Source organism: Zosterops lateralis (genome assembly GCF_965231275.1).
Source record: "Zosterops lateralis genome assembly, chromosome: 13".
In the NCBI taxonomy this organism is placed as follows: Eukaryota; Metazoa; Chordata; class Aves; order Passeriformes; family Zosteropidae; genus Zosterops; species Zosterops lateralis.
Window position 1 is genome coordinate 17,017,063 of NC_139773.1, and position 27,895 is coordinate 17,044,957.

General features: G+C 41.9%; 1 protein-coding gene across 1 annotated transcript; it reads left to right on the forward strand.

Moving 5' to 3' along the window:
• Window positions 1-326: 326 nt before the first annotated feature.
• On the forward strand, window positions 327-21,171 carry SYNM (synemin). Its single transcript, XM_083870872.1, has 4 exons — window positions 327-1,142; window positions 6,415-6,539; window positions 12,279-12,349; window positions 13,869-21,171. Exons 1-4 carry the CDS (start codon window positions 357-359, stop codon window positions 17,513-17,515), a joined length of 4,629 nt encoding a protein of 1,542 aa, XP_083726998.1. The 5' UTR covers window positions 327-356; the 3' UTR covers window positions 17,516-21,171.
• The last annotated feature ends 6,724 nt before the right edge of the window (window positions 21,172-27,895 follow it).

Below are 27,895 nucleotides of genomic sequence, written 5' to 3' on the forward strand. Positions count from 1 at the left end.
CCTCAGGCGGGCTCTGCTCCTTCAGGCGGGCTCTGCGCCTTAAGCGAGGCTCTGCTCCCTCAGGCGGGCTCTGCGCCTTAAGCGAGGCTCTGCTCCCTCAGGCGGGCTCAGATTCCCGTGCAGGAATCTGAGGGGAGCCGCCAGGAGTCCGCCAGGGGGCGCCGCAGCGCAGATGGGCGGTGCTCCGGTGGGCGGGGCCTGCCCCGATGGGCGGGACATTGTTCAGGTGGGCGGAGCCTATCCAGAGGGGCGGGGCCTGCTCCTTGCCGCGCACTCCCCGCAGCCCCGACCCGCCGCAGCCGCTCCGCGCCCGCAGCCCCGGGGCCACCGCGCCCCGACCCCCCGGCCCCGGCAAGATGTGGCGGCGCTGGGAAGCGGGATACGACGAGAAGAGGGAGCTGCAGGAGCTCAACTCCCGCCTGCGGGTCTTCGTGACCCGCGTGCGGGAGCTGGAGGAGGAGAACCGCTTTCTGGCGCGGGAGCTGGCGGAGCTGCGGGAGCAGGAGCTGATCGGGCTCCAGGTCCCCGAGCAGGAGCTGGCCTGGCTGCGGATGCAGCTGGAGGAGCTGAGCCGGGCCAAGCTGGAGGCGGAGCTGGAGCGGGACGGGCTGCGGCGGGAGCTGGAGGAGCTGCGGGCGCTGGGCGCGGAGGTGCTGGGGATGCGGCGGCGCCTGGAGCCCGAGCTGGCCGGGCAGCAGAAGCTGCTGGAGCGGCTGCGGGGCGAGTGCGTGGCCCTGGAGGAGCTGCTGCTGGAGCTGCAGGCCGAGCACGGGCACATGGCCGAGCGGCAGCGGCGGGAGGCGGCGGAGATGCGGGAGCTGCGGCTGAACCTGGCCGCCCTGCCTCCCCCCTTGGCCGGGCTGAGCCTGGAGGAGCTGGAGGAGACCTACGAGATGCTGCTCAACCAGAGCTGCCGGGAGACGCTGCTGCGCTACCAGGAGCAGATCCAGGTGCTGCAGGAGCAGGAGGCGCAGCGCAGCCGGGAGAACGTGGAGCTGCTGCGGGAGGAGAGCCGGCAGTGCCGGCAGCACCTGGAGGAGCTGCAGCGGCAGGGCCGGGAGCTGTGCGCGCTGCGGGAGCGCCTGGAGCAGGAGATGCTGGCGCTGCAGGACCAGCACGGCGCCCAGCTGGAGGAGTACCAGGTGAGTCCCGGCATCTCCCGCTTCCCTTCCCGCCCTCTGGTGCCTCTTTTGGGGCTCCCCTGGCGCTCCTTCTGCCCCGCTCGCGTTTTCCCATCAGTTCTACTCCATGGCGCGCTGTCAGCCCCAGTTTCCCATCCCTGCTCCGGGAGGTGATAAAACTCCCCTGGCTCGGTGCCTTGCCCACCCCACTCCGCCTCCCGGCAGCGGGTTTTGCCCAGGCTGGAAGAGGAGATGTCCCAGCAGGAGGGTTTTGCTGCTGAGCCCTTTCCCTGTGTGGGTTGGGGGGGTTTGGGGAGAGCCGGGTGCGGAGAGCGTCAATCAGAGGGGACACGGTGACCCTGGGGACATCATCCCGGTGACAGGTGCTCCCTTCCCAGCCCAAGGGCATGCAGCAGGCACACGGCCGTGCCAGGGCTCCTGGCAGCGTTGGCAGGAGCGCTTGGGACACGGAGCAGATCTGAGAGCAAGTCCCGGGACAGGGGGACACGACCCTGAGGCTGGAGGGTCCCAATCAGAGAAATAATCTGAAATTTCTTCTTGTTTTACACTCATTCTGGTGTGTGTTGAGCCTCGGGAAAAGCTTGTGGTCCCCGGCGTAGTTAAGGAAACTTTGGGCTGTGTAAAGGCCGAGGTGATGCTGGAGGGGGATGTCGGTGTTGGGGGTTCAGCATCACCAGCCGAGGGTTTATTCGCTGTCAGGATGATGTTGGGTGTGATGTGCAATCCCCCTGGGCGTGGGGAGGGATCAGCTCCTGCCCAGTGGAGAGCACACATCAGACCATGCAGCCCATCCATCCATCCATTTCCCCAGGGCAACATTTCTTTTGTTCATTGTCAGACCCTTTATTAACACCCCGCTGGAGCCCGGCGTGTGCCCGAACCCCTTTGTCCAGCTTTGTGTCCAGCAGCCCTGGCAGATTATGGGGGAGTTGGCAGCTGGGAAGGGATGGGACCTGTTGCTCTGTGTGTGTGTGTCTGGTTTTTGTACCCTGCTGGATTGTTTGGAAGCTGCATGGTTTGCAGATGCTGTGAACTGAGGCAGATTGGGAATGTAAGGAGTAATCTCAAAGGCTCTTCACTTTTAAATATTTTTTTTTATTTTTATTTTTTATTTTTAAATATTTAAATTTTTATTTTTTATTTTTTAATTTTTTTTTTCCGTTTTTGACAATTCGTTCTCACAGTCACGTATGTAAACGTTCCCAAAGCTGTAGGAGATGATATAGGTTAATCCCTCATTAATTAAATCTATCCAACCGTCAAACCAGGTGAAAATGTGAAGAAGAAAGAAACCTCTTCATTTTTTTTCCTTTTTATATATAAAGTTTCTTGGATTTCCAAATCATGGCCTTCTTGCTGTCTATATTTTTATTAGAGGCTTATAATCAAAGTCATTATTGCTCCAACTGAAAACCTCAAAATATGGAGTAAAGAGAGCATTTTGTATAGCTCACTGTCCATGCCACAAGTTTTTCTTCTAAAGCCAGTGAGAATGGCTTTGATTTAACTTTTTCAGCTCAGCAAGGTGTTTTTAAACCACTTATCTCTGTATCTGGTTGTGTTTTTAAAGAATTTTCTTTGAAAGTGCAACTGGAGAAACCCATTGTAGATGCCAGCAATCTATTGCAGAAGTCAAATAATCAAAATCAATGGATGCCCTTGAATGGTCCTGATGCAATGCTCCAAAATGGATTTTGTTATATTGACACCAACATCACAGACTTCTCTCTTGCTCTCATGAACATTTGACATCTTTAGATTTTTACTGGAAAAATAGTTTCAAATCTTAGTAATAAAAAAGAAGAAAAAAGTGTGTTGAAAATACCTGACCATTTTCACCAGAAATTAAATATTATCTAGATGTATATTTAAATATGTAATAAGGTTTATTAATTCTGAATGGTCTTATGTTTGGGTTTTAATGAGAAAGGCCTTTTTGCAGTTGCCAGTCTCCCATACATGAGAAATAAAATCTTTTGCTCACATCCAGGAAGAAAAATTATAGAAAATGCGTAGGAGCAACTGTCTCAGGTTTCATTCTTGGGATCAAAGCTTTTTTTTTTTCCTCACTCATTTCTTTTACTAGTTGAAGTATGTTCAGCATGGCTTTTTAAACTACTCTTTAAAGAGCATCAATTCCATGCTTATTTACTGTAGAGTGTCATGTAAAAATGATATGTATGTACAGATTAAAGTCAAGTTATTATTGTTCATTGCAGCTGCAATGGCAATTGGATTTATTCACATTTTCCATATATCATCCAGTTGCCTTATATGTTCATCTTTGCCTCCTGAACTGCCCTTATCCTGACTGAAGCTTTCAGCAGTGTTAAATAGAAATAAGTATTTGGAGTTATAAGGTAGCTGAACCAGGCAGGCAGTAAATCACACACTGGAAAATTTTCACTGGTCCTGAGTGCTAAAGGGATGAACTCAGTCAGCCTCTTACTTCCAGAATTTTAGCTGTGTGCTGTGAGAATATTGATGCAAAAACTCCTGGTGGTTTGAAAACCCCTGAATTATTTGGGTGTAAAGCCCTCCATGGCCCATCCTGCTGCTCTGAAAGGAGGCAGATATTTTTCACTGGTAAAGAGTGGGTTTAGGATCAGTTTCTGTGCCAGGGCTGTGAGCTCGAGAGGAGAAAACACTTGTCAAATGCACATTTAATGTCGATATGTCATGTGCCTTTTTCAGTGTACCAGTTTTGAGCCAGCCAAGTGCAGTGTGAGTCCCTCCCCTGCTGAGCCACTGAATGAGCTTTGGGATCAGTAAATAGTACCAGATGGAAAGGGCTGGGGCCTGGAATCCTCCATTCCCTCCGTAGGTACAGCTTGGACAACCCAAGTAAATTCTTTCCCCTATACTGCCCTTCTAAAATTTCCCAGTGCTGCCTGGAAAGGAACATATGAAGGGTGAGAAAAGAGTTTCTATTCTGTTACTTAGTCCTAGCAGGACATCACTGGGATTTGGGGGCTGTGATTGATGTGGCTGGGAAACAGATCTTTCCAAGAGAGTCCTGTGTGAAGGAAACACACAAGATCTGCCAAGTAGAGGTTACCTTTTGCAAAATGGGTTTGTTGGCTCACAGCCTCCTGAGCTCTGATGGATTGGTTTCTGTGCTTTTTGGCCTGCTTTGAGACCAGTTGTCTTCTGCTTTATGTTTGAGCATCAGTGGTGGAGGGCTGGGTGACTGGCTGTCTGCCACCCAGTCTATCCCACTGGAATTAATTCCTTTGGAACAACTGCACAGCTGGCTGAGTTGTGTGGCCCCTTATGGTAATCATTAACTCCAGCTCTTGAATCCCCAGTGCTCTCCAAACCCAGTGGGGAGAATCCAGGTGGCTTTTTAAACCCAGACTAGAGAATTGGGGGTGAGGGACTGAAGCTCCTGTGGTTTTAGAGAGGTTTGAACAGCCCCCATCTTTCAGAGCTCCCCACACTCTGTAGTCCAGTGTAGAAATCTCCTGTATGGATTTTTCTGGCACTGCAGCATTTTAAAGCTCTTTTTGCATGTATAGGTTATTCAGTGTTTAATTGTGGAGGCAAGAAATGTCTGAACCATTTAACTTTTGTATTATCAGAGCTCTTAGGGACTGGTTTTCTTCTGCACCTTTTGCTGACTCCTGGTTCTGTTGCACCCTGGCCATTCTTACTGAGTAGCCTTTTCCTTTTAAAACAAGGCCTTGTATTTTTCTTCCCTTCTCACCTCAGGACTGTCCCTTGTGTCTGTGCTGTTCTTGAATGGGATTGTTCCCTCAGAGCTGCCACAGGTCTGCCTGGCCATGGGATGGTGCCTCCACTGGGGCCTGCAGGGGGTTTGTGGGGCTCTTTCAGATATGCAGATATGATTTGTCTTCTGCCATAAAAAAGGAATTTAAAGTACACTGAAGACTGTAGGCAAGGATTGTCATGTCGAGGGAACCATCAGTGTAGTCATTTAGCAAGAGCTGCAAAGGCAAATAAATGAAGAAAGAGATTAATGTGTTTTATAGAGAACTGTACCCACGTGTATAGGCAAATACAGGCAGCTTCCCTCATAGAGCTTTCTTTTTAGTTTTACTTTAAAAACCCCAAAGCTATTAATATTTGACATGCCAGCACTTTATATTCTTAGTTCTTACTTCTGCCTAGCACATCCTGCTGGCATTAACAGCAGAGTCCCCGGCTGGATCTTCATTTTTATCCTATTGTTCATACTGTGATACTGGAGCACTTGCTGCCTATAAGTGATATATTTTGAATTTTTTTAAAACTAAACCATCAGTGCCTTGATTTTCCAGTTAGATTGCAGAGCAGTTGTCAGGGTGAAATCTAAAATATACTGTTGTGAATTCCTGTTCAGTGTTGTACGTGTGTATGAGGTTTTGCTCTGTAAATGACATTTCAGAGTTCAACAAAACAGAATTGGGCCAAAATTTGTTATGATATTTAATTTCTGTCCTCCCAGCCCCCAGAACAAAGTGCAATGTATAGTATATTAGTTAGCAAGGTTAGATTTGATACAAATACAAATATAAATTATGACAATTCACCCTTCACATGAGAGGTAACACTGGTGACTAAAGCACTTTCTACTCTTTTCTTCCTTCTGCCATTTAGTGTAAATATATATAACCTGATATATTTAGTTGTGTTTAAAGTCATATATAGTTACTGAGATGAAAATGAGCAATCTTTCATCCGTTTTCTGAGCAGCAGTTAGGACAGAGCTGGGTGGACATCAAAGCAGGAATCCAAATGCTGTAGAAAACTTGAAAGAACCACTGAAGGTTCATCTTTTACCTTGTGGGCACTGTGAGTATCTTCAGATGCTCAAATTCCAAAACTGGTTTGAACCCACATGTGTGGAACTGAAAATATTGATAAGGTTCTCATGGCAAAGCAGTTGCTGAAATTTCTGATCTCAAGTGTGATTTAAGCATGTCTTAAAATGACCAAATGAGTCACATAAAAATCTTATAAAGAAGGGTATTTTCCTTGCTGTGTGTGCTTAATAACTTTGGTACAGGGTATCTGAATGAGTTTTACTGAGATATTTAACCACCTTAGTAAGGCATAAAATGAATTCAGCGTAAAACTTGCTTCAGGAAAAATGTATTTCAGCTTGTGTATAGGGAGGTCACAGAGCTGATTGCTTCTGGTTTTTGAAGTGATAGAACATTGATGTATTTTTGTATCAGTTTTTTTTAATTTAAAATTTTATGTTTTAAGGCATTCGATTGTACAGATTTTCGTGTTCTTTCAAAACTAAAAATATTTTGTTTCTTTTCAGAGAATAATTGACGCCCTAGAAGAAGAAAAGCAGTTCCTGACCATGTCAATCACAGATTACCTGAGGGACTACCAAGAGCTCCTGCAGGTCAAAGCAGGCCTCATCCTTGAAATTGAAACCTACAGGTAAGATCTGTGGTTACACTCTATTGTCTAGTCAGAGGATAATTTAAATCCCTTTTTATAGATACAGGAGGCCCATTTGTCCTCTTTCCAGCATTTAAAATACAGACTGTGACTTTGGGAGTCTCAAGGCTCTAAAGCCAATATAATCCATATAAATTCCATATAACTTGATACAAATATAGTGGTTTGTAAGAAACTTTCTTAGTCCTGGTCAAGTGGATTTCAGATTGATGGGAATTTTTGGGGCAATATTTGCTTACAAGGTGAGGAGACAATATCCCTAAATTACAATCAATAAAACTTGAGGTTATGCAGTTGCCACCAACTTACCTGGCACATTTCATTATTTAACTATGTTGATTAGTGACCAGCTGCAGCACTGATGTAAGCAGTGAGTTCCCCATCCTTGTTGCAGTTGTAGGATGGTGGGAAGATTGCAGAAAAGCCTGTTTGATTATGTCCTGGCTTTCTCCATCCTTGATTTATTATGAAAACATGTTTAGATCAAGTGTGAGATAACAGCAAACAACATCTCTGCTGATGAATATTCAGGGCTGTGTCTCTCTCTAGCCACTGAGTAGTTGTGGGATTGAAAAGCCAGAGTAATTCTCTTGTCTGGAGAATCATAATGTACGTGGCACAAAACTGATTTGGAATGAAAAAAATCCTAAATAACCCAAAACTGATGAACTGGAGGAAGAGCCTTCCTTCTCGTGAAGATGATGTGTTTTTTCTACAAATAGCACAATATTTTCAACAAATTTCATTGAGATATTGATCTTCAAATACAGAGAGATGTGCAGTTCTTACTGAGCAAAGGGATAATTTGCAAAAATTTAATGACAGGCTACTTCTGTATTTTTTTAAGGAGACTGCCTTTGTCATCACCTTGTCTACATTGGGTGCATTATTAATATTCAACTTGTGTCAATAGATGGGGTATTTCCAGTTAAATATAATACATACTGCTGTGTCCTAAAGCATTAATGATGTTTCCTGAGTGTAAACCAGTAAGTCTGGGTAAAGATAGCACCAGCTGAATTATGGGTGAGGTGTGTAGACTAAAGTGTGTGGACTATCCATCCACTGATGCATATGAAATGCAATTTCAGTTGCATAACTGAAAATATGAGAAACTTGAAATAACTTTTGAGTAGTTTGATAAAGAGTAGTGAGCAGAGAATGTCTGTCTTCATGAAAGAGCACCAAGAGTCTGTTCAAGATGCCTTGAAAATGTCTGCAAGGAGGCACAGACCAAGGCTGGTTTCTGGATGAGATAAAATCACAAACAGTGTGGGACAAGTATCTGCAGTCACTTGATAAGTGACAGTGCCTTGATGTTTGTTGGTGGAGTGGGATCCCTGTGATCCTTGGAAAGCCAATAATGTCTGGAGCACTGTGGAAGTGGTGGCCAGTTGTGATCCTGATCTCTCTGTGTTAATTCTGTTAACTTTGCTAAAAAACATAATTCTTCTGAATTTAATCCCAGCTCTGTTGTTGACTTTTCACTGTTGTTGTTAAACTTTCTCCCTTGGTTTATTCATCTGCAAAACAAGATTAGCACTGTCACAATAACAGAATTGTCAGAGTTGTTTTGATGATTAGTATTCATCCAGAGCTAGGAATGATAATGCCCAGATATTCAGTTGTTTGAAAACCTTGTAAGCTCATGAAATTCTGGAACTTCTCCAGAGTTGTACCACTGGTTATCTGAGCATTATTGGTTTGCCTAAGGATTCCCTGCCCTGGTTAATGAGAGGAGAACAATTCAGCATCACCTGCAGTGTGTTTGTTGTCCAGTTAAAAAGGTCATTAATCTGTAGGGTTTCTTCATCTGATGGATGTGAATGCAATTTGTGTCACTGATGGCCTTGGCAAGGCAGATGTCAGTGGAAAAATGAGCATTTGTCCTTTAAAGACGATCTATAGATGAAAACAAGAGAATAAGCCTTGCCGCAGATAAAAAACATGCAAATGCCAGCAAACAAAATTATTTAAAAATATCAGAAGCTGAAAAGAGATTGGTTTGTAGTTTCACATTTATGCAGTTTTATCTATTCCCCTTTTTCTCCCTTTATTGAAGAAAATAGTTCCTTCATTTGTGTATCTCTATCAACCCTGCTGTGGGAGGGGACCCAGTCAGTGAGGTTAAGTAGAAGAATTCTGGACAGCTCCCATATGTACTCTTTCAAATCCTATTTCTCTCCCAGGTCTTTTTACCTGAAAAAAAAAAAAAAAAAAAAAAAAAAAATAGGGCCTGTGAATGCAGCTTCAGTTGGTTTCCACAGAGGATGCTGGCAAATACCCTTTCTTGTGCATACTGGAAACAAAAGGCACCTATTTACACTCAGCCCAACATCCTGAACTTTCCATGGAGAGGTTCCCACAAAGGCCCTGGCATTTCCTTTCCTCCTGGCCTTATAGGTTAAGGGTGTGGTAGCTGGTCTTGGAGCCTTCTTTGTGCCTCCCACCCTGTGTTTTCTCTGTTTTAAAACTCCTACAGTTCTGTTACAAGGCCAGTTCTTTCCATTAGTCACCACTGCTCCTGGGGTGGGAAGAAGGATCACTGTTGCAAGGAACACCCTTCCTTAAGGTCCAAGTGTATTTCCTCTCTGACTCTGCTCACCCTTCCTGCTCTGGGAGCTGAGATTCACTCAGGAAGTGAAATATTGTGTCTTATGTGGCTTTGTGAGGTCATACTTCATGGAAATCTTAATTTCTACACCCTCTTCTCACTGTTGAAGTAAATATTTATCAAGTGTCTCACAGGTTTGTTCTGTGTCCTTGGAACCCTTCAAAACTGCAGCTACTTAACTGTGCTTAAGTTTTATTTCCAGGAAGAAGTGGTGGATTACTCACTCTGTAAAACTCTTGATTTTAAAAGGAGATAGAAAATATGCCTAGAATCTGAATTACTCTCAGGCCTTTCTCCTTAGCTAGCAAAAACTTCTCTTCCCATAGCAGAGGCTGCCCACAGCCTGTACCAATAGGTTCAGGAGGTTTTTCTGTCTTCTCTAAGATATGCTGTTGTTGTTGAAAGGTAAAATGTTTCACTTTGGAATTCCAGTGTCATGCAAGTGTTCTGTTCAGGTTACCACCCTGCATTCTGGAGCACCAAAGGCTACACGAAGTTTTTCTTTTTTATTTCCATCATCATTGTTAGGCTCTCTGAACACACTGGTCAGGTGGAATTTCCAGTTGTGTTCTTCCAGCAACACTTCTAACCCTTCCCATGCTTTCCTCTCACAAAATCATCACTCTTAAGGTGAAGGAATCATCAGCATTGAGGTGTTCTGAGCTACTCACCTCAGTTTTTTCAGTCAGTCTCATTACTTATCCTTCATAACTTTTACCATCCAATAGGTCCTAGTCCTGTATAGGTTTTATTTTGAGAACACACTGAGTTTTCAACACCCAGGGAATTTAACATGCTGTTCTTCACACTCCTTGTCTCCCATCCTGTGATGGAAAAAGGATGTGGAATGGTCTTCACCCCCACTCCTGGAGAGGTGGAGTTTTTTCCTAACTCCTTACCAAATACCCAGGACAGAGAAAATAGCCAACTGCCCAATCTGAGATTTTGGGGTTTCTGTAGCTGAAACAAAGTCATTACTGTCCTGAATGACCATAATAAAATTTGCACGACATCCTTTTGTTCTCTCTCCCCACCCCAACCACTTTATCTCTCCTCCTGCTTTCATGGCCTGGTTGTTTCTGTTGTCATCCAGCACAGGCTGATGAGCATGTCCCTGCTAACTTTAGATAAGTGACATTAATAATGACATGAGCTAACAGTGCAGTTGGATTATTTTTCTGGTAACACTTAAATTAAGTGTTAACAAAATGGGAGTATATGTCATTTAGGACCTGATTTCCAGGAAGTAGCTGACATGTTTGGGTTTTTTTTAGAAGAGTGCTGCTTGGGGAGTTTTTATTATTATTATTATGAATGCTTAAAAGTTCATACAGTTGAAATTCTCCAGGCAGCTTAAGTTTAAAAGCAGGCCTTAACACCAAGAGGTTTTTATTAAGAAAAGATGCAGAGGATAGAGAAGCAAAATGACTTGCATAAACTCCAGCTATGGTCAAGCTGAGCAGCACAGCCTGAGTTTGCTGGCTCAGTACAGTGCACTGCCCTTTCTCATGCCAGTTCAGTGAGCCAAGCTCAGTTTAACATTCTCTTGGTTTTCTGATAAGCATGAGGTCACACACATTATGAAGTGTCCAGTAAAATACTGATTCCCTGTCCAGTTTTACAGAGGTTTCAGGAAGCTTTGCCTTTCACTTTCAGTAGTAATACTTCAGATCCAGCTTTTCTGTGGGCTGCTGCCCTTTGCCATATACAGTTACCTCTTGGAACTTATTTTTAGTGACCTCATAGGTTGCTGCAGCAACTGGACAACTGTTGTTTTAACAGCAGCCAGAAATCCTTAGTCAAACTCCCCACATTCCTGCTTTCCTTGGTCATGGTTAACACTTTCACTGCCAGCTCCTGGGTGTGTTTCTGCAGTGTCACCACCAGCTTCTCTGGCACGTCTGTCAGAGCAATTTGTTTGGCACTCACTGGCTTCGTCAGATCAGATGTTTGGTCTTGGGAACATTATATGTGTTGAAGGGATCTGATTCCTATAAAGCTTCTCTCAACGTGGAGAAAGATAAATTGCTTTTAGTGGGTTTTTTTTTTGACTCACAAAATAGAAAGAAAGATGCCCATCTGAGCCTGTTTTAGGTAGTTCTAACCTGGTTTTTCTTCTGGATCTAGACAAATCCATGACAGCAAAGAAAGCCTTGCTAATGATATTTTGCTAATGCCAAAGTGATCAGTCATGGGAAGTGTGAAATACACAGGTGATGCTTTGTCAGTTTTGACATAAATGTCCAGCAGAGGTGTTTATACCCCAATCCTAAATGTCTTTCAGCTCCCGCCCCAGGGAGTCAGAAGCTTTGGCTATCACAGTCCTCCAGCCTCACTCCTGCCAGCTTTGATGCTGCAGCTGTGTCTTATCAGTGCAGAACATCTGGCATTCCTAAGCCCGGAAATGTCACTGCCTGGTAGAAATGAACATAAACCCACCCAAGTCACTGTGCTGGCTGTAACATTCCCTTGCACAGGCACAGACCCTGACACAGCATTTCCAGGCTGCTGCACCAGCATTTCCTGGAAGTGTCACTGCTGCTGGAGAGTCACTGCCAAAAAGGAGGAGGGCTGGGGAGCAGGGACAAACAGGGATGTCATTAAAGGAAACCAAGCAGGTTCTGTCACAGAATTTTCCTACTCCTTTTTTGTGAAATGTGTTGTGCTGATTTCCAATAGAATAGGAACTAAGAATAGTTAATTAAACACTATAATTTTTTTTCCTCCAGCACTGTGTTTGACAGTAGAAGTTGTACTTTCATTCATTTTTCATTTGAAAATGATAGAACTTGAAGATCCTGCTGTGACAGTTCCCTCATATCACAATGCAACACCACCTTTACTACTCTTTTACAAACAGGAAGTTTGCTGCAAATATTTCTTTTCATTTTTGCCTTTTCTTTATAAAACATCTTGCCCAGAGAAGCTGTGGCTGCCCCATCCCTGGAAGTTTTCCAGGTCACATTGGATGGGGCTTGGAGCAACCTGGTCTGGTGGAATGTGGCAACTACAGGATAATTGTTTCAATTTATAAGACTTATAAATGTAAAATATTATGCTTATTGTTCCCAGTATTTTAAAGAAATGCCTTTTGTGTTTTGCAGAGCTTTGTTAGAAGGGGAGAGCAAGCCATGGATTATATGGAGAGAAGAGTATGCAGGGAAATTGCCTCAAGGTAAAATATGAATCCTTAAAAATTAATTTTGAATGAAATTAAATATAACTCAAAATTATTATGGTGTAGTGTTCCTGAAGTATATTTTTATGGGTGTATTGCCAAGTAAATATTGAATTAGTTTTGAGTGTTAATATTTTAAATCAACATATTGCTCTTCTATATGAGATACTTCAGAAAATCATGGCTTGAGTGGAGAATGTAGGGAGTGATGTTCTGTAGCTCTAAAGAACATTTGGATGCCCATAGGTCTTAAGAGAGTTTTGAAGTATAAAGCAAGAGGTATTTAACAGAACATGTAGTTAAAACCAAGGAGTTCATCACCCTGAGGCATTGTGAGTGTTAAAAAGTTCACGTGGGTTTAAAGAGATATTTTAGCAGAGTAATGAAAGACAAATCAAAGACTTACTAAACATAAAGATACCATTTCTGTCTTAGGAGCTGCAAATCTCTGGAGGCTGTGAGAGTATACGAGGGAAGTATCACTATTTACTTGCCCTGCTCTTATACTCTTCCCTGTGTATCTACTCTTGGTCCTTGCAAACAGGATTTTAGATAAGATGGACCTTCACTGTGACTGCTGTGGCCATTGTAATTAATAACAGAATTAAACTGGATAATACTCACGAGTTTAACAATGTGGGGTCATTATTGTAGTCCCAGAAGACATTTGAAGGCTGTGTGTGTAGCAGGAAATCCAACAGGCTCAAGGTTAGGCTGAAATACTCACACAGATCTGCCTGTGCTGTTAAATAGTGAGCACTGTGCCTGGATCTGGACAGCACACTTTGGGTCTGGACTGGTCAGTACTTCTGCAGACCATGCTCAAGCATATTCAGAGAATAGGGAAGGAATTACAGAAATATTACAGCAGACAGTACCAAAAGTCAGAGGAGATGTGGTGGCTTCTCAGGAGTGAGAGATGTGAGTGGTGCAGTACTGGTTGGTCTTAACTGTCAGATATTCCTGGCCCACTGTATTAATTTCTGTAGATAGAGCCTAAAAGGTTATTTATTCCTCCCCATAGTTGTGCTTTATTGTATAGCTATGAAGGGTTGTATTTGTGTTTGCAGTTTCTAGTACATGGTGGCAGGTGTGCCATTAAATGTCAATAGGGACTAAGAAACTTAAGGCCACTTAGGCTAATGAAACAAAAAACCCCAGCCTATGATATTAGCATAGATTATTTAATAAGAAGTTGTAAATAAACATTGATATAAATACAAAAAGTGTAATTCCTCAATAAGTGCCACAATACCCAGTAGTGCACAACAGGTAAAATCAGCAAGATCTTGCAACTTGAGAAAAAGCTTTGCTTTCAGCTTTGATGTAATTTATGCATAGACTTAATTAACAGGCAAAGCCTACAGGAATGCCTTTACAAAGCTTCACTGAAAATGAAGACATTATTTCTTTCAAAAAACATAGTGCATGTTTTCTTAGTCCATGCCCTCTATTTGATAGTATATTAGATACAAACCATTATTTTAATGCTTGGTCACCTGTGCTCTCTTTGCAGATATTATAAACACTTCATATAACTACACTGATATTTACTCTACTTATCAAGAAAGAAATAAAAATAAAGCTTTGCCAGCTGCCAGGATCACTGACACGAGGCACAGAATGCCAGTGACAAATCTGAGCAGCTCTGCACATTACTCAGCTCACTCCACACAGGCTGGATCACGCACAACAACGGGGGGAAGAACTTCTGGAAGGGACCTGCTTGGGTCAACATATCACCCTTCAACAACTGTCACAAAGGATGAGAGGATTGTAACAGACCACAAAGAGCTAAGAACATTTACTCCAGACTACAGCAGCTGGAGGAGCACTGAAATGCAGCAAAAGAGGATTCCAGAAAGAAAGAAAACAGAAGTTACAACTTCATCCACAGTGTCTTTTTCGAAAGAATCAGCACGTGCTGAAAGATCAGACAAGGACCACAAGCCTGATGCTGAAAATATAAGAACTAAACCAGGTTTCACTAGATTTCCAGCTTACGAGCTGATTACCAATGCAAAACCATCCAAATATGAAGAAACTATAATTGAAACTCGGACCATACTAAAAGACAAAACAGGAGGCAGCAAACCAACTGATGAGAAGACATCTCTGCTGAAAGAAAAAGATAAGCTGGAGAAACAAACAAAAGATGAGAAAAAGAAAGCAGATGAGAAATCTTTTGTAGAAGGAAGTGTTGATTTTGGGAGGAAGACTGAGCAGAGAAAATACACCCGTGAGGAAATCAGCCAGAAGGTAACAGTAACAGGGAGTGACATTTCTGCTGCAAGAAGTTTGAAAAGTGAATCAGCAAAAAAAGATGCAACTGTCACCTCAGAATCAAGAAGCACAGATGTCATTGAGGTACCAATCACTATTGAAAAGCCTGCTCCTGACAAAGGACCTCAGAGAATGAAAGAAATAAGGGTACAAGGTGTTAAAACTTCCATAGGAAGAGAAACAGATGACCACGTAACTCAGTCTGCTGAAACTCGCCATGTGAGGATTTCAGAAGCAGAGTCCAGTCTGGAAAGTCAAGAGCAAATCAGGGATGGAAGCCATAAAATGGGAACTCTGCCAACTGAAAACATAGCAGAGAATATTGTTGCTGACATTCTTAAAAGTTTCACACAGTCTTCTAGTTCACAGATGTCAACAGACACCAAAGTGACCTATTTTGATAAGAAAGAACAGGAAGATGAAGGGAAAATAAAGACTGAGTTCACAGTGGAGTCTCAAGTTCAAGAAGACATAGATATTTCTGATAAAGGTGACTTAGGACATCTATCAAAGCAGGATGTTAGAAAAGTGATCCGAGAGGGCGTTGAGGGAACTCCTTCCAAAGAGGAGATAGAAGATATTGTCCATCACGGCCTGAAAGGAAGCGAGAGCGGAAAAAACGTGTCCGTGAATGTGGAGATTGTGGAGGAGCCACTGGATTACACCACCGATGAAAGGGCTGATTTTTCAACACCTTTCCAAGTAGAAGAAGTGGAGGATTCATTCCCTGAGAGGGAGAAGCATTATGGTGAGGAGGAACAAGAAGTCACCTTCACGTATGAAGATGTCAAAAAGAAGAAGCCACACCATGAGAGCTTCACGCGTGTGGAAGAGGTGACTGAGGAAGATGACTCACCTATTGAACAGAAATATTTTGTATCTGTTCCTGATGATCATCCTATTATCAATGAAAAAAATGATGACTCGGTATATGGGCAAATTCACATTGAAGAAGAATCAACTATCAAATATTCCTGGCAAGATGAATTTTTGCAAGGCACACAAAGTAAGAGAGAGGAAGGTGTGAGCTCTCCAGAAGAAACCTATAAAGTGGTGGGGGAGGAAGCAAGTGCCCATATTTTAAAAGAGCATCCTGAGGGTGAAAGATCCCATGTTGAATCCATTGTTATTGAAAAAGAAATTAAAATCCCCCATGAATTTCAGGCTTCGATAAAAGGGCTTTTATCCAAGGAAACAAAGGACCCTAAACATCAACTGAAGGAAGCTTTGGAGCAGTTGGAGGGCAGCCTCCCAGAAAGTGTGAAGGAGGAGCTCTCTGCATTAACAAAAGACAGCAAAGTGGATGCTAGTAACTTGGCATTTGATATCAGAAAACTTGATCAGAAGGAAGAGGGCGGCTCACTGACAATTGTTGCTGAAGTCAATCTGTCCCAGACCCTCAACACTGATGAATTTGACGTGGATCAGCTTGGTGAAGTAATCACAAGCGAGAAGGAGAAAGCAACAATACACTCCCTGAAGAAAGAGAGCTCAGATGGGAGCAATATAAATGTTTCTTCCCACAGTGACAGATACACTCCTTTTGCTGACCAGGAGATCTACAGCTCCTCCACGACGAGGCGGAGTGGTGGCAGTGGCTACCACACCACTGAAAGGGTCGTTTACGACGGTTTGGTTTCAGAAACTGCAGATTATGGAGAGGCTTCTCACTCATCACAATCAGCTGATGAAATCAAGTCCGAGAGGCATGTTAGAGTTGGCCCAGCAGAAGTCCAGAGTTTTGAGCAGGTCCTGTATGAAGGGCCTGGTTCTGAAACGCTGGAGCTCAGTGCTACAGAAAACCTCGTTCAGAGAGAGGGGCCATCAGAATTCAGCCAGTCTGTGAAGCACTTTAAACTGGGCCCCAAGGAAATCCAAACCACAGAACAAGTGATTTATACAGGCCCTGTTACTACAATTGTAGAAGAGATGGATTCTGGAAATCTTTCTCAGAAGGTTTCAACAGACTTCAGCAGGGCCACGAGACGTGTCACGGTGGGATCAAGGCGGGTGACTGAAGAAGTCTCTTTTGAGGGGTCGGGTTCAGAATCTCTGGCCCTCAACAGCTCAGATGGCCTTTCCCAGGCTGAAGGGGCTGTGGATGTCAGCAGATCCATGAGGCACTTCAGGCTGGGCCCAAAAGAGGTTCACACTGAGCACGTCGTCTTTGAAGGTCCCATCTCTGGTAAGGTGGAGGTCAGCAGCACGAGGGACTTCTCACAGGCAGAGAGTTCAGTCAGACAAGTCCAGCTGGGTCCCCAGGGCTTTATGACAGCTGAGGAGGTCATCTACCAGGGGCCTGTCTCTGGGCACGCAGAAATCACTGAACTGGAAGACCAGACCCTTTCAGGAGGCTCAAGAGCTTTCAGGCACGTTAAAATAAGTCCTGCAGGAACTCACACTGAGGAAATAATCTTCTCAGGACCCATCGCCGGAGTGGTGGAAGACCTTTCACAAATAGCAGAGTCCTCTGAGAGCAGCAGCTCTGTGAAACACATTAAAGTGGGCTCCAGGGAAACAGCTTACACTTTCCAAATGGATGTTTCCAATCTGGGTGGGATGTCTGCAGCGAAGAGTGGAGAGCAGCAAGTGGCAATGCTGGTGTCCAACAAGCAAGGCCCTTCCTCTGGTCAGCCACAGGTCATCGTTGAGAGCGATGCAGGGAGTGAGAGCACAAGAAGTGGCTTCGTTCTCTCCGGTTTTTCCCAAGATCAGGGGGAGAAGGTGGTGGAACAGTCATTTTTTGATCAAACTGTGCAGTTGCAAAGAACAGTCGACCAAAGGTCAGATGCTTCTGAAGGGAAGAAGGTGGCTTTTGTCTACCTGGACCACGAGGAGGAAGATGATGAGGATAATGATAATGATGGACAGTGGTTCTGAAAGGACTCTGTGGTGAAACCTACGTAGCAATTTGTTTATACGTATTTTTTTATTATCCTTTTTTTTTTAAAGAGAAAAAAAGGGATGGGCAATCAGTCCAACTATTTAGATTATTAATGGTGGACTGAGAAGTATTGAATTTAAGCCTCTATTCAGCACATTTTATTTTATTGAAAATTTTATTTTTGGGAGAGATCATGCTATTAATATTTTTTCCTCAGAGTTCTGTGTCTAATATTTTCAGATTTTTCCACCCATAGAAGCTAAGGAATTTGCTACTGGGGAATTCAAAGGATTCTATTTTTTTGTGTGTTTTATAGCACATCAACTATTAAATGTGTGCTTGAATAGGACTTTTCAAAATATTTTTTTCCTTAATACTGTATTGTACTTGGTTACTACAATATTACTATGCAATTCTATTTAAATCTCAAGCTACTAACCACAAATTTAACAGAATATGAGACTAATGAGTGGTAGTAGCTGATTTTCAGTTCCATTTCTGTGTACTTATATGCAATACCTAATGAATTCATTATAAAAGACAGTTATTAAAGCTATAAAATTAAATATGATCCTGTAGGATCAAACTAAGCATAACAAGAATTGACAAAAGTGACATTATTTGTGTAACTTGAATGCAGTGCAACAAAGAAAGAGATAACACTGAGGTAAAAATTTCTCACAGTATTCCAGATGAGAAATAGTGAATTTTATGGTTAGACAGTAATATATTTAATATCTCTAAAAAGAAAAATTTAAAAACTAGACTGGATAGTGTTCCCACTGAGGTAAGGAGAACTCCTAACAGATTCAGTGGCTGTGTACATTAGTAACCTCAACTTATTTTGCAGTTTTTGGGTTACCTGATACTAGGTATTGCTAAAGGTAAGTGTGAAGTGTCAGACATGATCACATAGTGCCTAATTTCCTAACACAGTGAAATTAGCTGATATGTGTCCTGTTAGAAGGAAACTTTTACAAATGACATTGGTGACACTTATGATCATTGTGTGTCAGCTCATTCCCAGATAATCCTTTGTTTACAAACAAGATGTCCTTTTCAATCACTCCCCTTGCAAACCCAACCTGAGGTTTGAATTTATGTTTCTTCCTTTTTTTTTTCTCTGAATGTAACAAGTGCCTCAGGCCAAAGTTGCCTTCTACTTAAATCGTTTGCAAATAAGCTAATTTCACTTGGATTGCACATTGATTGAATGAAGGACATTAATTTCACTTTATAATTCAGTGACTTTATCAGTTCAGCTTGGCAAAGCCAGCACAGCACCACTGGCTGGCCTGACCTGGGCAGTGCTGGCAGGAGCAAAAATAGCAGCCAAAAAAATTGTCACTGGGGTAACAAATACCATACTGGCCACGTATGGGAGTCACAACCAGAGGTGAGAAGCTGCTGTTTGTGCACACACACGCTCACAAACACCAGCACACACTCACTGCCTGTGTCCCACCTCTGCAGGGCAGACACACACCTGGCTTGGTGTGGCCTGAGCCGGTGCTGACTCCCAGATTTATTTTTTCCTGTGGTTATGTAAGCCTAGTTTTGTGTGTGCTGATCCATATTAGAATCCAGTTAGACTATCTTAGTCTGGCATGACTAGTCACTTTTCAGATTCCTTACTATTAACAGAAGTAGATTTCTCAAGGCTGAGTGCTGCTTTACACTGTGAATGTAAATGCAGAGCTGAGAAGCTCCGTGCTGACTGACACATCCTGCTCTCTCAGATTTAGGGACAGTTTAATCCATGTGTGCCTTAAGTTACTAAGTTTGAAACTGCACAAAGCTAAAATTCATGTTCCAACGATTAACTCGTGAGGTTTGTCTGCACTGCAAATTTTTTCTGAATGTGTTCCTCATTTTGTCTGGAATCATTTGTTGAAATTGGAAGTTCCACCAACAGCTGGAAAACAAATAGGAAACTGAGCTGTGTAGAAGCACTAAAGGCATGTAATCTAAGCTTATTTATACTGTTCACTGTGTAATAGATGATATTTTTTTTCAAAATTATTCCTATATGCTCAGAAAAGATCTTGTGCTTCCATTTATAAATAGGATGTTAATTATTGTAATACTTCTAATCTCATCCTATACTTTTGTTTCCTTAGATGACTGTATGATTTTAAAGGTGGCAACATCTCTGTGTTTAATAATCATGTATAAGCCAGGATTTTCCAGCTAGATGCCATATTTACTGCCAGTTATCAGATCCTGTACCTCAAGTATCAAATAACTACATGAGGGAAGAAGTCAGGTCTGTAGTAAGCAACAGAGGTAAAAATAATGAGTGTAAGTTTTCTTGAAATTTTATTCAAGACTTAACCATTCTTTGTAAAAGAATACAAGAATATCTGCAGAAAATATATTTAGCAACCAACAAAAAGCTACTTACAATGTCAAGCCCATTTATTGTGGAGTCTTTGACAGAGGTGCTCCTCAGGAACAGTGATGCCAAAACTGTTCATTTATCTTCACCTGCTGAGAGGATTATAATGTCAGGTGAGGGAATAAAGCAGTGAGGAGCAAGTGACTCAGAAAATGCAGGTGCCCTTAGCACTGAAGGATTTTAAAAAAAGTTAAAAATCAGTATTTTTTCCACTGAGGCAACAACAGCTCTTCAGAAATTCCTTTGCACATCACTGTCAGATGCAGTAGATTATGCCAAGATACATTTCTGTTTTGATAGTCTGGAGGAAAAATCTGTTCAGTGTACTTTATTTAAGAGCAGGATTTAAATCAATTATTGGGAAGCTGGCTTATTGTGGAGAACTGGAAATGTGCATTAGCATGACATTAAAAAGATTTCAACGTTTCAGGCACAGTTCCTTTACATGAAGAAAGGCTGTGAAAATGAAGTTGCCTCACATATAAAGATTTAAGTTTTAAAAAGGTTTTAATATAAGCAACCCATTTTCCACTTAGCTCTTATTAACCTGAGACACGTAGACATAATGATAACTTTTGGATAATTCCACCTTCAGACAACAAAGTGTATTTAGGTGGGCAGTGATGTCCAGCAGGCCCCGTGGCTGCATGTGCAGAACTGGGGCTGTAGGTACATGAGTTACTAATGAGAGCAAACATAACCTACTCCCTGGTGTACTAACTCACCCAAGGTGATCACTTTACTGCATGAAAATTCTCTCCTGTGGCTGAGCAGATTGGTGACACACCCTCAGTCAGCATGCACTGCTGAAGCTTACTCATATTACGCTTTTCATTAAATAGAAATAAAAACTTTACCGCTGTGTTTGGGTTAAACAAAACGCTTTTCAAGTATAATTAGCATTTTGGGGCGGGTAAAAAACTATGTATTTCTATGCTGATATAGATCAGAAGTGGGGCACTGTTTTTTTTCAGATGTGTAAACCACTGGTCTAGGAAGCAAATAGAACATAGAGAAAGATGTGTGAGATAGCAGAGCTCTGTGCTGGCTGGTGTTTGTGAACAGCAGGTGTTTCAAAAGACGGTAAGAATGTTGAACCTGGGTTTGTTGATGTCAGCTGTGTGAAACTTTGCAGGCAGCTTGTGTTCTGGTCATTTGCAATGAAACTGCATTTTTTTTTTTTTTGTGGTGGTGGTATAAGCTTTGTGATTTTACACTTTTTCACTCTTGAGTATTAAACGATGAAAATCAATGCAGATGTTTCTCTTTCTTCCTGTCTGATGTTTCCTTAAGAAAAAGGACTTAATGTCTGTAAATACCTTGCCGTCAGGCTGGGATAATTTTGATTCAAAGAATGAGCCTAATTTTTTTCATTCCAGCAAAGATTCACCTCTTTCAGGCTGATGATAGAAATGGTGGCAGAACATGACTTTATTCCTTATTCCAGCCACACACAGCACGTGTGGAGCAGCAGTTCTTGTGGAGTGCCACAAGTAGTGGGAGAGGCAGGGTATAAAGCAGCAGAGAAGGTGGAATTCCCTGAGTTATCAACATCATAACTGTCCTTGGAGCCTGGCACTTGACCAAGGTATGTCTCTACTTTTACCCTCTCCTAGCAAAGAAAACTGTTTTACAACCTTTTAAATCTTTAATGGAAAATAATGTATATACATAAACATATATATTTTTAACTGGTACCCCTCAATGTACTGTAAAGTTAATTTTTCTTTTTATCCACACACTTGATCTGTAATGAAAACATCATACCTTTAACCCAGTTTTCTCTTAATTAAAAAAATGGGTCAGAATGAGTTTTTCATATGAAAGAGTGAGACTTTCTGAAGAGATCTTCCATTTTTAATACACTGAGAAAAAAGCACACACTTCTGCACGTCTTGCAAAATGGGGAAGAAAGTATCTGAAAGTACTGTCCAAATCACAGCATCATTTGAGGATGGTTAAGTGATCAGCAGAATAGTTTCCACTGAAAATGGCCTCTGTCAGAAAAAGTGTTTTCAGGCTCTATTAAGTGAACCAGTATTGCTGTTAAAACTCTCAGTGGTGAAGTTCTGATTTCTCTGAAACTTGAACTGTTTTCTCTGAGCAGCAAGAAATGAGAGTCAAAATGGGTTGGTTTTCAGTGCATCAGAATTTCAGTTTCCTGGTTTTCACACACTGGTCAGTTGTGATAACTTTTAAAAGATGCAAATATGGGGGTGTCTCAATATTAAATTCTAAAAAGGAGAGTTTAAAATTAAATGGAAATAAAAGATGTTTCTTCATACTCCAAATTTAAAAAGTTTAAAAGGTAAAATTCTTTTTCCTGATATACTTCTGCAACCAACAAAAAAACAAGCAACCTGCCTAATGAACAAAGTTTTTCTTCAGCTGGGAAAAACTCTGGGTTTTGAAAGATGTTATCTCCAAAGATGTTATCTCCACCTATTGGGTTTTCACAAACCACTGGTATTGGTTTTGATTTTCATTTCCAAATTATAATCATGAGGTTGGTGTGGCAGGAATTTACTGCTGGAATCAAACCTGATTGTTAAAGGTAAGAAAGTTAAGAGATGCTGAACCCTAATAATAGGTAGAATTTGCTTCACATTTTATAAACCTGATAGGAAAAAACAATACACTGTAACCAAAATGCTTCTGACATGCTGAAATGTCTATTTTCCTTTTCCTTATATTTGTGATGATGTGATTTGGGTTGATGTTTCAGTGTATTGGTCTGTCTTAATTTGGCCTTTGCTTTGTCAGCCTTTTTGTGGCCCTGCAAACCCAGCAGGGAGGTGCAGGCTGTTGATTATTATCAGCCCGAGGTCGTTTGCCACTTTAGTTTTGTAGAGTGCGCCTGGAAGAGACCCAGCTACTTAATACAAATGTTTAAAAAGACAACTTCTCTGCATAATTGGAAACTGCTGCTTTAGATTGGTTGAATTTCTCTTAATTTTGGCTTTACTTTCACTTAATGCCTTTGCATCATCCTGTGAAAAACACAGAGATGCTCTGTGACCACCTCTGCCACTATTTGCTCTTATCCAAGCAGGGGAATTAACCAAGAAAATCAGTGATGGCAATGGTGGCACATAATCAAATCTCTTCAGGCAGTGGCTGCTAAAATCAGTGACACATCTGACATTTAGTGGAGGAAAAAGCCTGAGGAGTGAGTGAGCAATCTGAGCTGCTGCCCGGGGAACTTTCCAACAGTTTGACTCATCTGTCTTTTCCGTCAGGCATTTGTGTGGCTCCCTGTGCCTAAATATCTCTGAGAACTGCAAAGGAATAGAGATTCTAACAGGATGCAAGAAGATGCTCAGCCAAGAAGGGATCTAATTAAAACCTTGCTCTGAATATGTCAGCGGTTCCTTGAGTTGCTGTCAGTCCCTTTTTTTGTTGTGGGTGCCAAATAGGATTTGGCAGTGAAGGTAATACAATGTGCAATTCTGTGATACAGGTTTCTTAGACTCTCCATCAGTAAACTGATAGAGAAAATTCAAATATATGTATTTCCCACTAGTATATACAGATGAAATAGTGATGTTACACTGAGTAACACAGCCCTGTAATTGTACAGTAATGCCTTGACATCAGTCTTTGCTAAGCATCTGTCTCTCTGAAGAGGGGAAGGGTTAAAGTTTGGAATTCCTATAACCTAAGAACTGCCAACATTATAAAGATGCTTTAATGCTAGGTAAGCTGCACCTTTGCAGGATTTATTTATTCCAAAAGATCCTGTCTCGTTGCATAGTAAATAATTTGGTGGGTTGGATAGCTGGCAGTCTGTTCTGTCCTGGTGTAAGAGAGTAATTACATTTAAAGCACAGTATTAGCAGGTACTTTTTCTGTATTTATGTGCTTTAAATAATTTTTTTAAGAGCCTTAATAAAATCACTCTATCCTGATTATTAGACAATTAGTATACTGGAGGGAGCGGGGGGGGAAAGAAGAACTTGAGAAAGAGGGGTAGGAAGACTTTGTGCCACTCTGCAAAGTGAGCCCTGGGCACCCCTGGCAGTGTTTCAGAGCAGATGTTGGAGCTGGGCACTGCCTGGAGCTGCTCTCTGCTCAAGCCCCAGGGTGAGCTCCCACTTTGCTTTTTCCATTGAAGAGCCCAGAGTGCTTGGCGTGCTCACACCTACATCTGGAAAAACTTCCATTGAAATGGTTTCCAAAGAGCTCTGCTGGAAACTACCCCAGCAGCTGCTGGTACAAAGCAGAATGGGCTGTTCCAGCAGCCACAAAAGCAGCCCATGCTGAGAGACCAGCCTCGCTTTTTGAGTCCTGAATTGGGCAACTTTTGGGGCGTGGACTCGGCTTTGCAAGTTCTGTCTCTTTGTTCGATGCTGCTGCTCAGCAGCAGTGGAGTTATTGCACAATTCTCATTGAAAAATCCTTCTCTAAAAATTGGTCAGTTTAATAAATCTTTTCCAGTTAGGCCAGTAACAGCATGTTATTGTGTAGGACAGTAGAATGTTCCTGCAGAAGGAAAAGATAAGCTGCTGAGCAATGTAATGGGGAAAAAAATTAAATTATTACACTGTTCTGTATTTTAAAAAGTGAAGTGAGCCATAACATCTCTTAGACTGCTGTAGATGCTTCTATTTTGAAGATAAAGACTGCACTTCCATAAAATCCATCAAGCTACCTTAATATTTGTAACAAGTGATTGCTGCTTTGCATACTTGTAGCTGAAAATAGATTCACCTCATCTGAAGCAGGAGAATTCAAGTGTACATTAATGCTAGAGGGGAAAAAAGGCAGTAAAACTGTGCTAGCATTCCTGAGTGGATCTAGTTCTGTCAAAACAAAGCCATAAGGTTCTGTAGTGAATGTATTAGTTTTCTCTTTTTCTGGAAATTTAGGAAGGATGTGCTTGTTATTACAATCAATCCACTGAGCTGCTGAATTTAAGTGTAATGTTACATGTGAAGCAGTTGCTGGCAGCCCAATCAATATATTGATGACTTACTGATCCCTCCTATCCTGACACAAATACCTTTCTGCTTGGGGAAAAAGGCAGAGCATGTTTCTGAGCAGTTGTTTTAATAGGGTGTGACTAGTAAAGAATGCTTGGGCCCTGGTCTCATGTCATTAAAATAAGTAAGTGGGACATTAACTTCATACAGGAGATGATCAAACACATCAGCAGGGAACCCAGCAACTCCCTTTTAGGACTTGGGTAAGATTGCAAAGATTATTTTTGGAAAGCAAGCAGAGACATCCCCTCTCCTTTTGTCTTGGAGCAAATATTTTGTGATATCACAAATAAAGCCTTTACTGCCAGCAAGAGGGCAAAGGGAGGGAGGAGCCCCCCATTATGAGTGCTGTGAGGCAAATTCATAGACTCACAGAGCTGTAGAACTGAGTTGGAAGGGGAATTCCCAGGAGTGCAGGAGACTCTGGCAGATGGGCCCTGTCACCTGAGGAGAGTGACCTGCCACCAGCCCTCCTGCATCAAGGACACCAGAAGGGGACAAATGCAGCTCCTTCAGCTTCTGCAGGTCAGTCACGAGGGTCAGTGTAAACTCTGAATGACAGGGAATGGCTGAATTCCTGTTCAAGCCATAGAGCTGTCTGGCACTCCTGGATCCCAGTGCATGGACACCTTCCCTGCTGTCCCAGTCCAGGGCACTGAGACTCTGCTGGTGGCCACCATGCCCTGACTCACAGCAGTGTCCCCCTGGGAGAGGAGCAGCTGCCTCCCACCATGGGCAGAGCCTTCCCAAGTGCTGATGGAATAGAAAATAAGCTGCACACAGGTTAAGATCAGATGGCAGAGCTGAAAAGTGTAACTTTTTCCATGAGTTATGGCCTGCAGATGCCAGCGTTGGATCCTCCAGCAGAGTCAGCAGCAGCTACAAATATGGGATTTATCCTCAGTGCCTGCTTTTGCACTTCCCTGCTTCTGTGCCTGGCTGGGATGAGCCAAGTTCCTGTTACTGAGATGAAGGACCCTGGCTCATTACAGAGGCAGCCAGAGGAAGATGTGCCAGGGTATAAATGCCTATCTGAAAAGCATCTTTAGAGCACTGCCAGCTCTGCAGCTCATGGTTGTACCTGCTTGGGTTTCATGTGTGCTCTATTTGTGTCCCCCTGCAGCCCCTCCCTGGCTCCTGGCGCCCCTCTGTCCTGGCCTGAGATCCCTGCATGGGGCCAGCCTCATTCCCTGCTTTCAGCAGCACAGTTGCTTTTTGTGACAGAGAAACAGTGACCAAAACACTTAAAGTGGTGGTCAGAGAGGAGAAGGGAAAATGCCAACTCTTACTTCAGCTCTTTAGCTTCAATTTTTTGTAGTGGAAGAAAGTGAAAAGAAATCCTGCTTATTACAGAATCCAGGTATTTCCTGCATCTTAAATGATCTAAGTTAAGGCAGGATATGAGTACCTAAATGGGATGTACAGGGCATCAGATGTTGCAACCTCAATTTCTTCATTTTAACACAGTAACCATTAAAAAAACCCCACAAACCCTAGAAGACAACCAACCAAAAAAACCCCAAAAAACCCAAAAACAAACAAACCAACCAAAACAAAACAAAAAAAAACAAAAAAACAAAAAAAAAAAAACAAAAAACAAACAAACAAACAAACAAAAAAAAAAAACCACACCAACAAAAGACCCTAAAAGTTTACTTTCTGTGATTTAACTTGGATAGGTAATAGTTTCCTGTGTTTCTGCCAAGTTGCTTTTGAAAACTGCCTCATCCAAAACTGGCTGAATAGAGTGAAGAGCTTGCCATTGTCTTCAGAGTTCCAGTTTGGGACTGTCATTATCTTTAACATCATCCAAATGTATTCACCAGAGTTTTTGTCTTTAAATTTTCTGTGCTAATATTTGCAAAATACAGAATATGGAAAAATGCAGCTCAAGTCTCTGTAAGGAACAAGAGAAGCAAACTGGGACTGACAAAGCAAAGGTCTAATTGTGAAACTTTTCTGCTGTGGAAGGGCTCTCTTGAATTCAGTGTGAGGAAAAAGAACAAATTTTTGCCAAAGTTTGTCCTTTTCTTTGTATTTTCTTTCTTGCTGTTCATGGTAAGCTGAGTAGAAACATGGTGTTCTATGGAAAAAACTATAGCAGAAAAAAGGATAAATAAAGCCAGTTCAATTCTTGAATTATATAAAAAACATCCATTAGGAATTAACTAAACATCAAGTAGTAATCCTCACAGCTTTTTTTCTCAGATACATTTTTAACAAACCTATGGTAAAAAAGAAAAATCTAATTTCAATAATCTGTTTTTTAATTTTACTTTGGATTGTTTGAATTTTATTTTTATTTAATTGGACTGTTCATTTATACCTGAATCATTAATTCAAATGTTGTTTACAAGCAGCTTTGCTAGGAATCTGAATGAAACATAATGTAGCTCTTTATAAGAGTGAAAAGTAAAGCAATTTGCTGTTCTTTAGTATAAATGGTATAAATTACCTCTTGCAAAGGAAAAAAGAAGGTCCAGAGGCTTAGCTTTTAATAATAAATCTATAAATAAACATGATGAGCAAGTTAAAAATATTTAAGAACCTCTGAATATTTAATGATTTCATTAGATCCAGGTGATAATGCTGAATTCTTTATTTCTACTTGAACATTTTTGTCATGCTGCTGTAAAATGACCTCAGGATGACAAAACACTAACTGATTTCCTTCTGTTAAGTGAAAGAGTCAAAGACATTTCCCATATAAATTCTTTGGGATTTTTGCTCAGCAATTACCCATTAAAGAACATATTTCAGGATTTTTCCTTTCTACTGTGTGCTGGCCCTGTGCCCTCAAAATTGTGGCTATGTAATGTTTTCTCTGGAATGTTAAATGCTTTATTTACCTTTCAGCACCTTTCAGATCAGCTTTTCCCTTCCTTCCAGGAGAGTTTAAGGGCAGCAGATAATTAACAACTGACCTGTGAAAGATGTGTTTGTAAATTCAGTGCTTCATTTGCTGAAACACAAACAAAACAAAATTATTTGTGGAT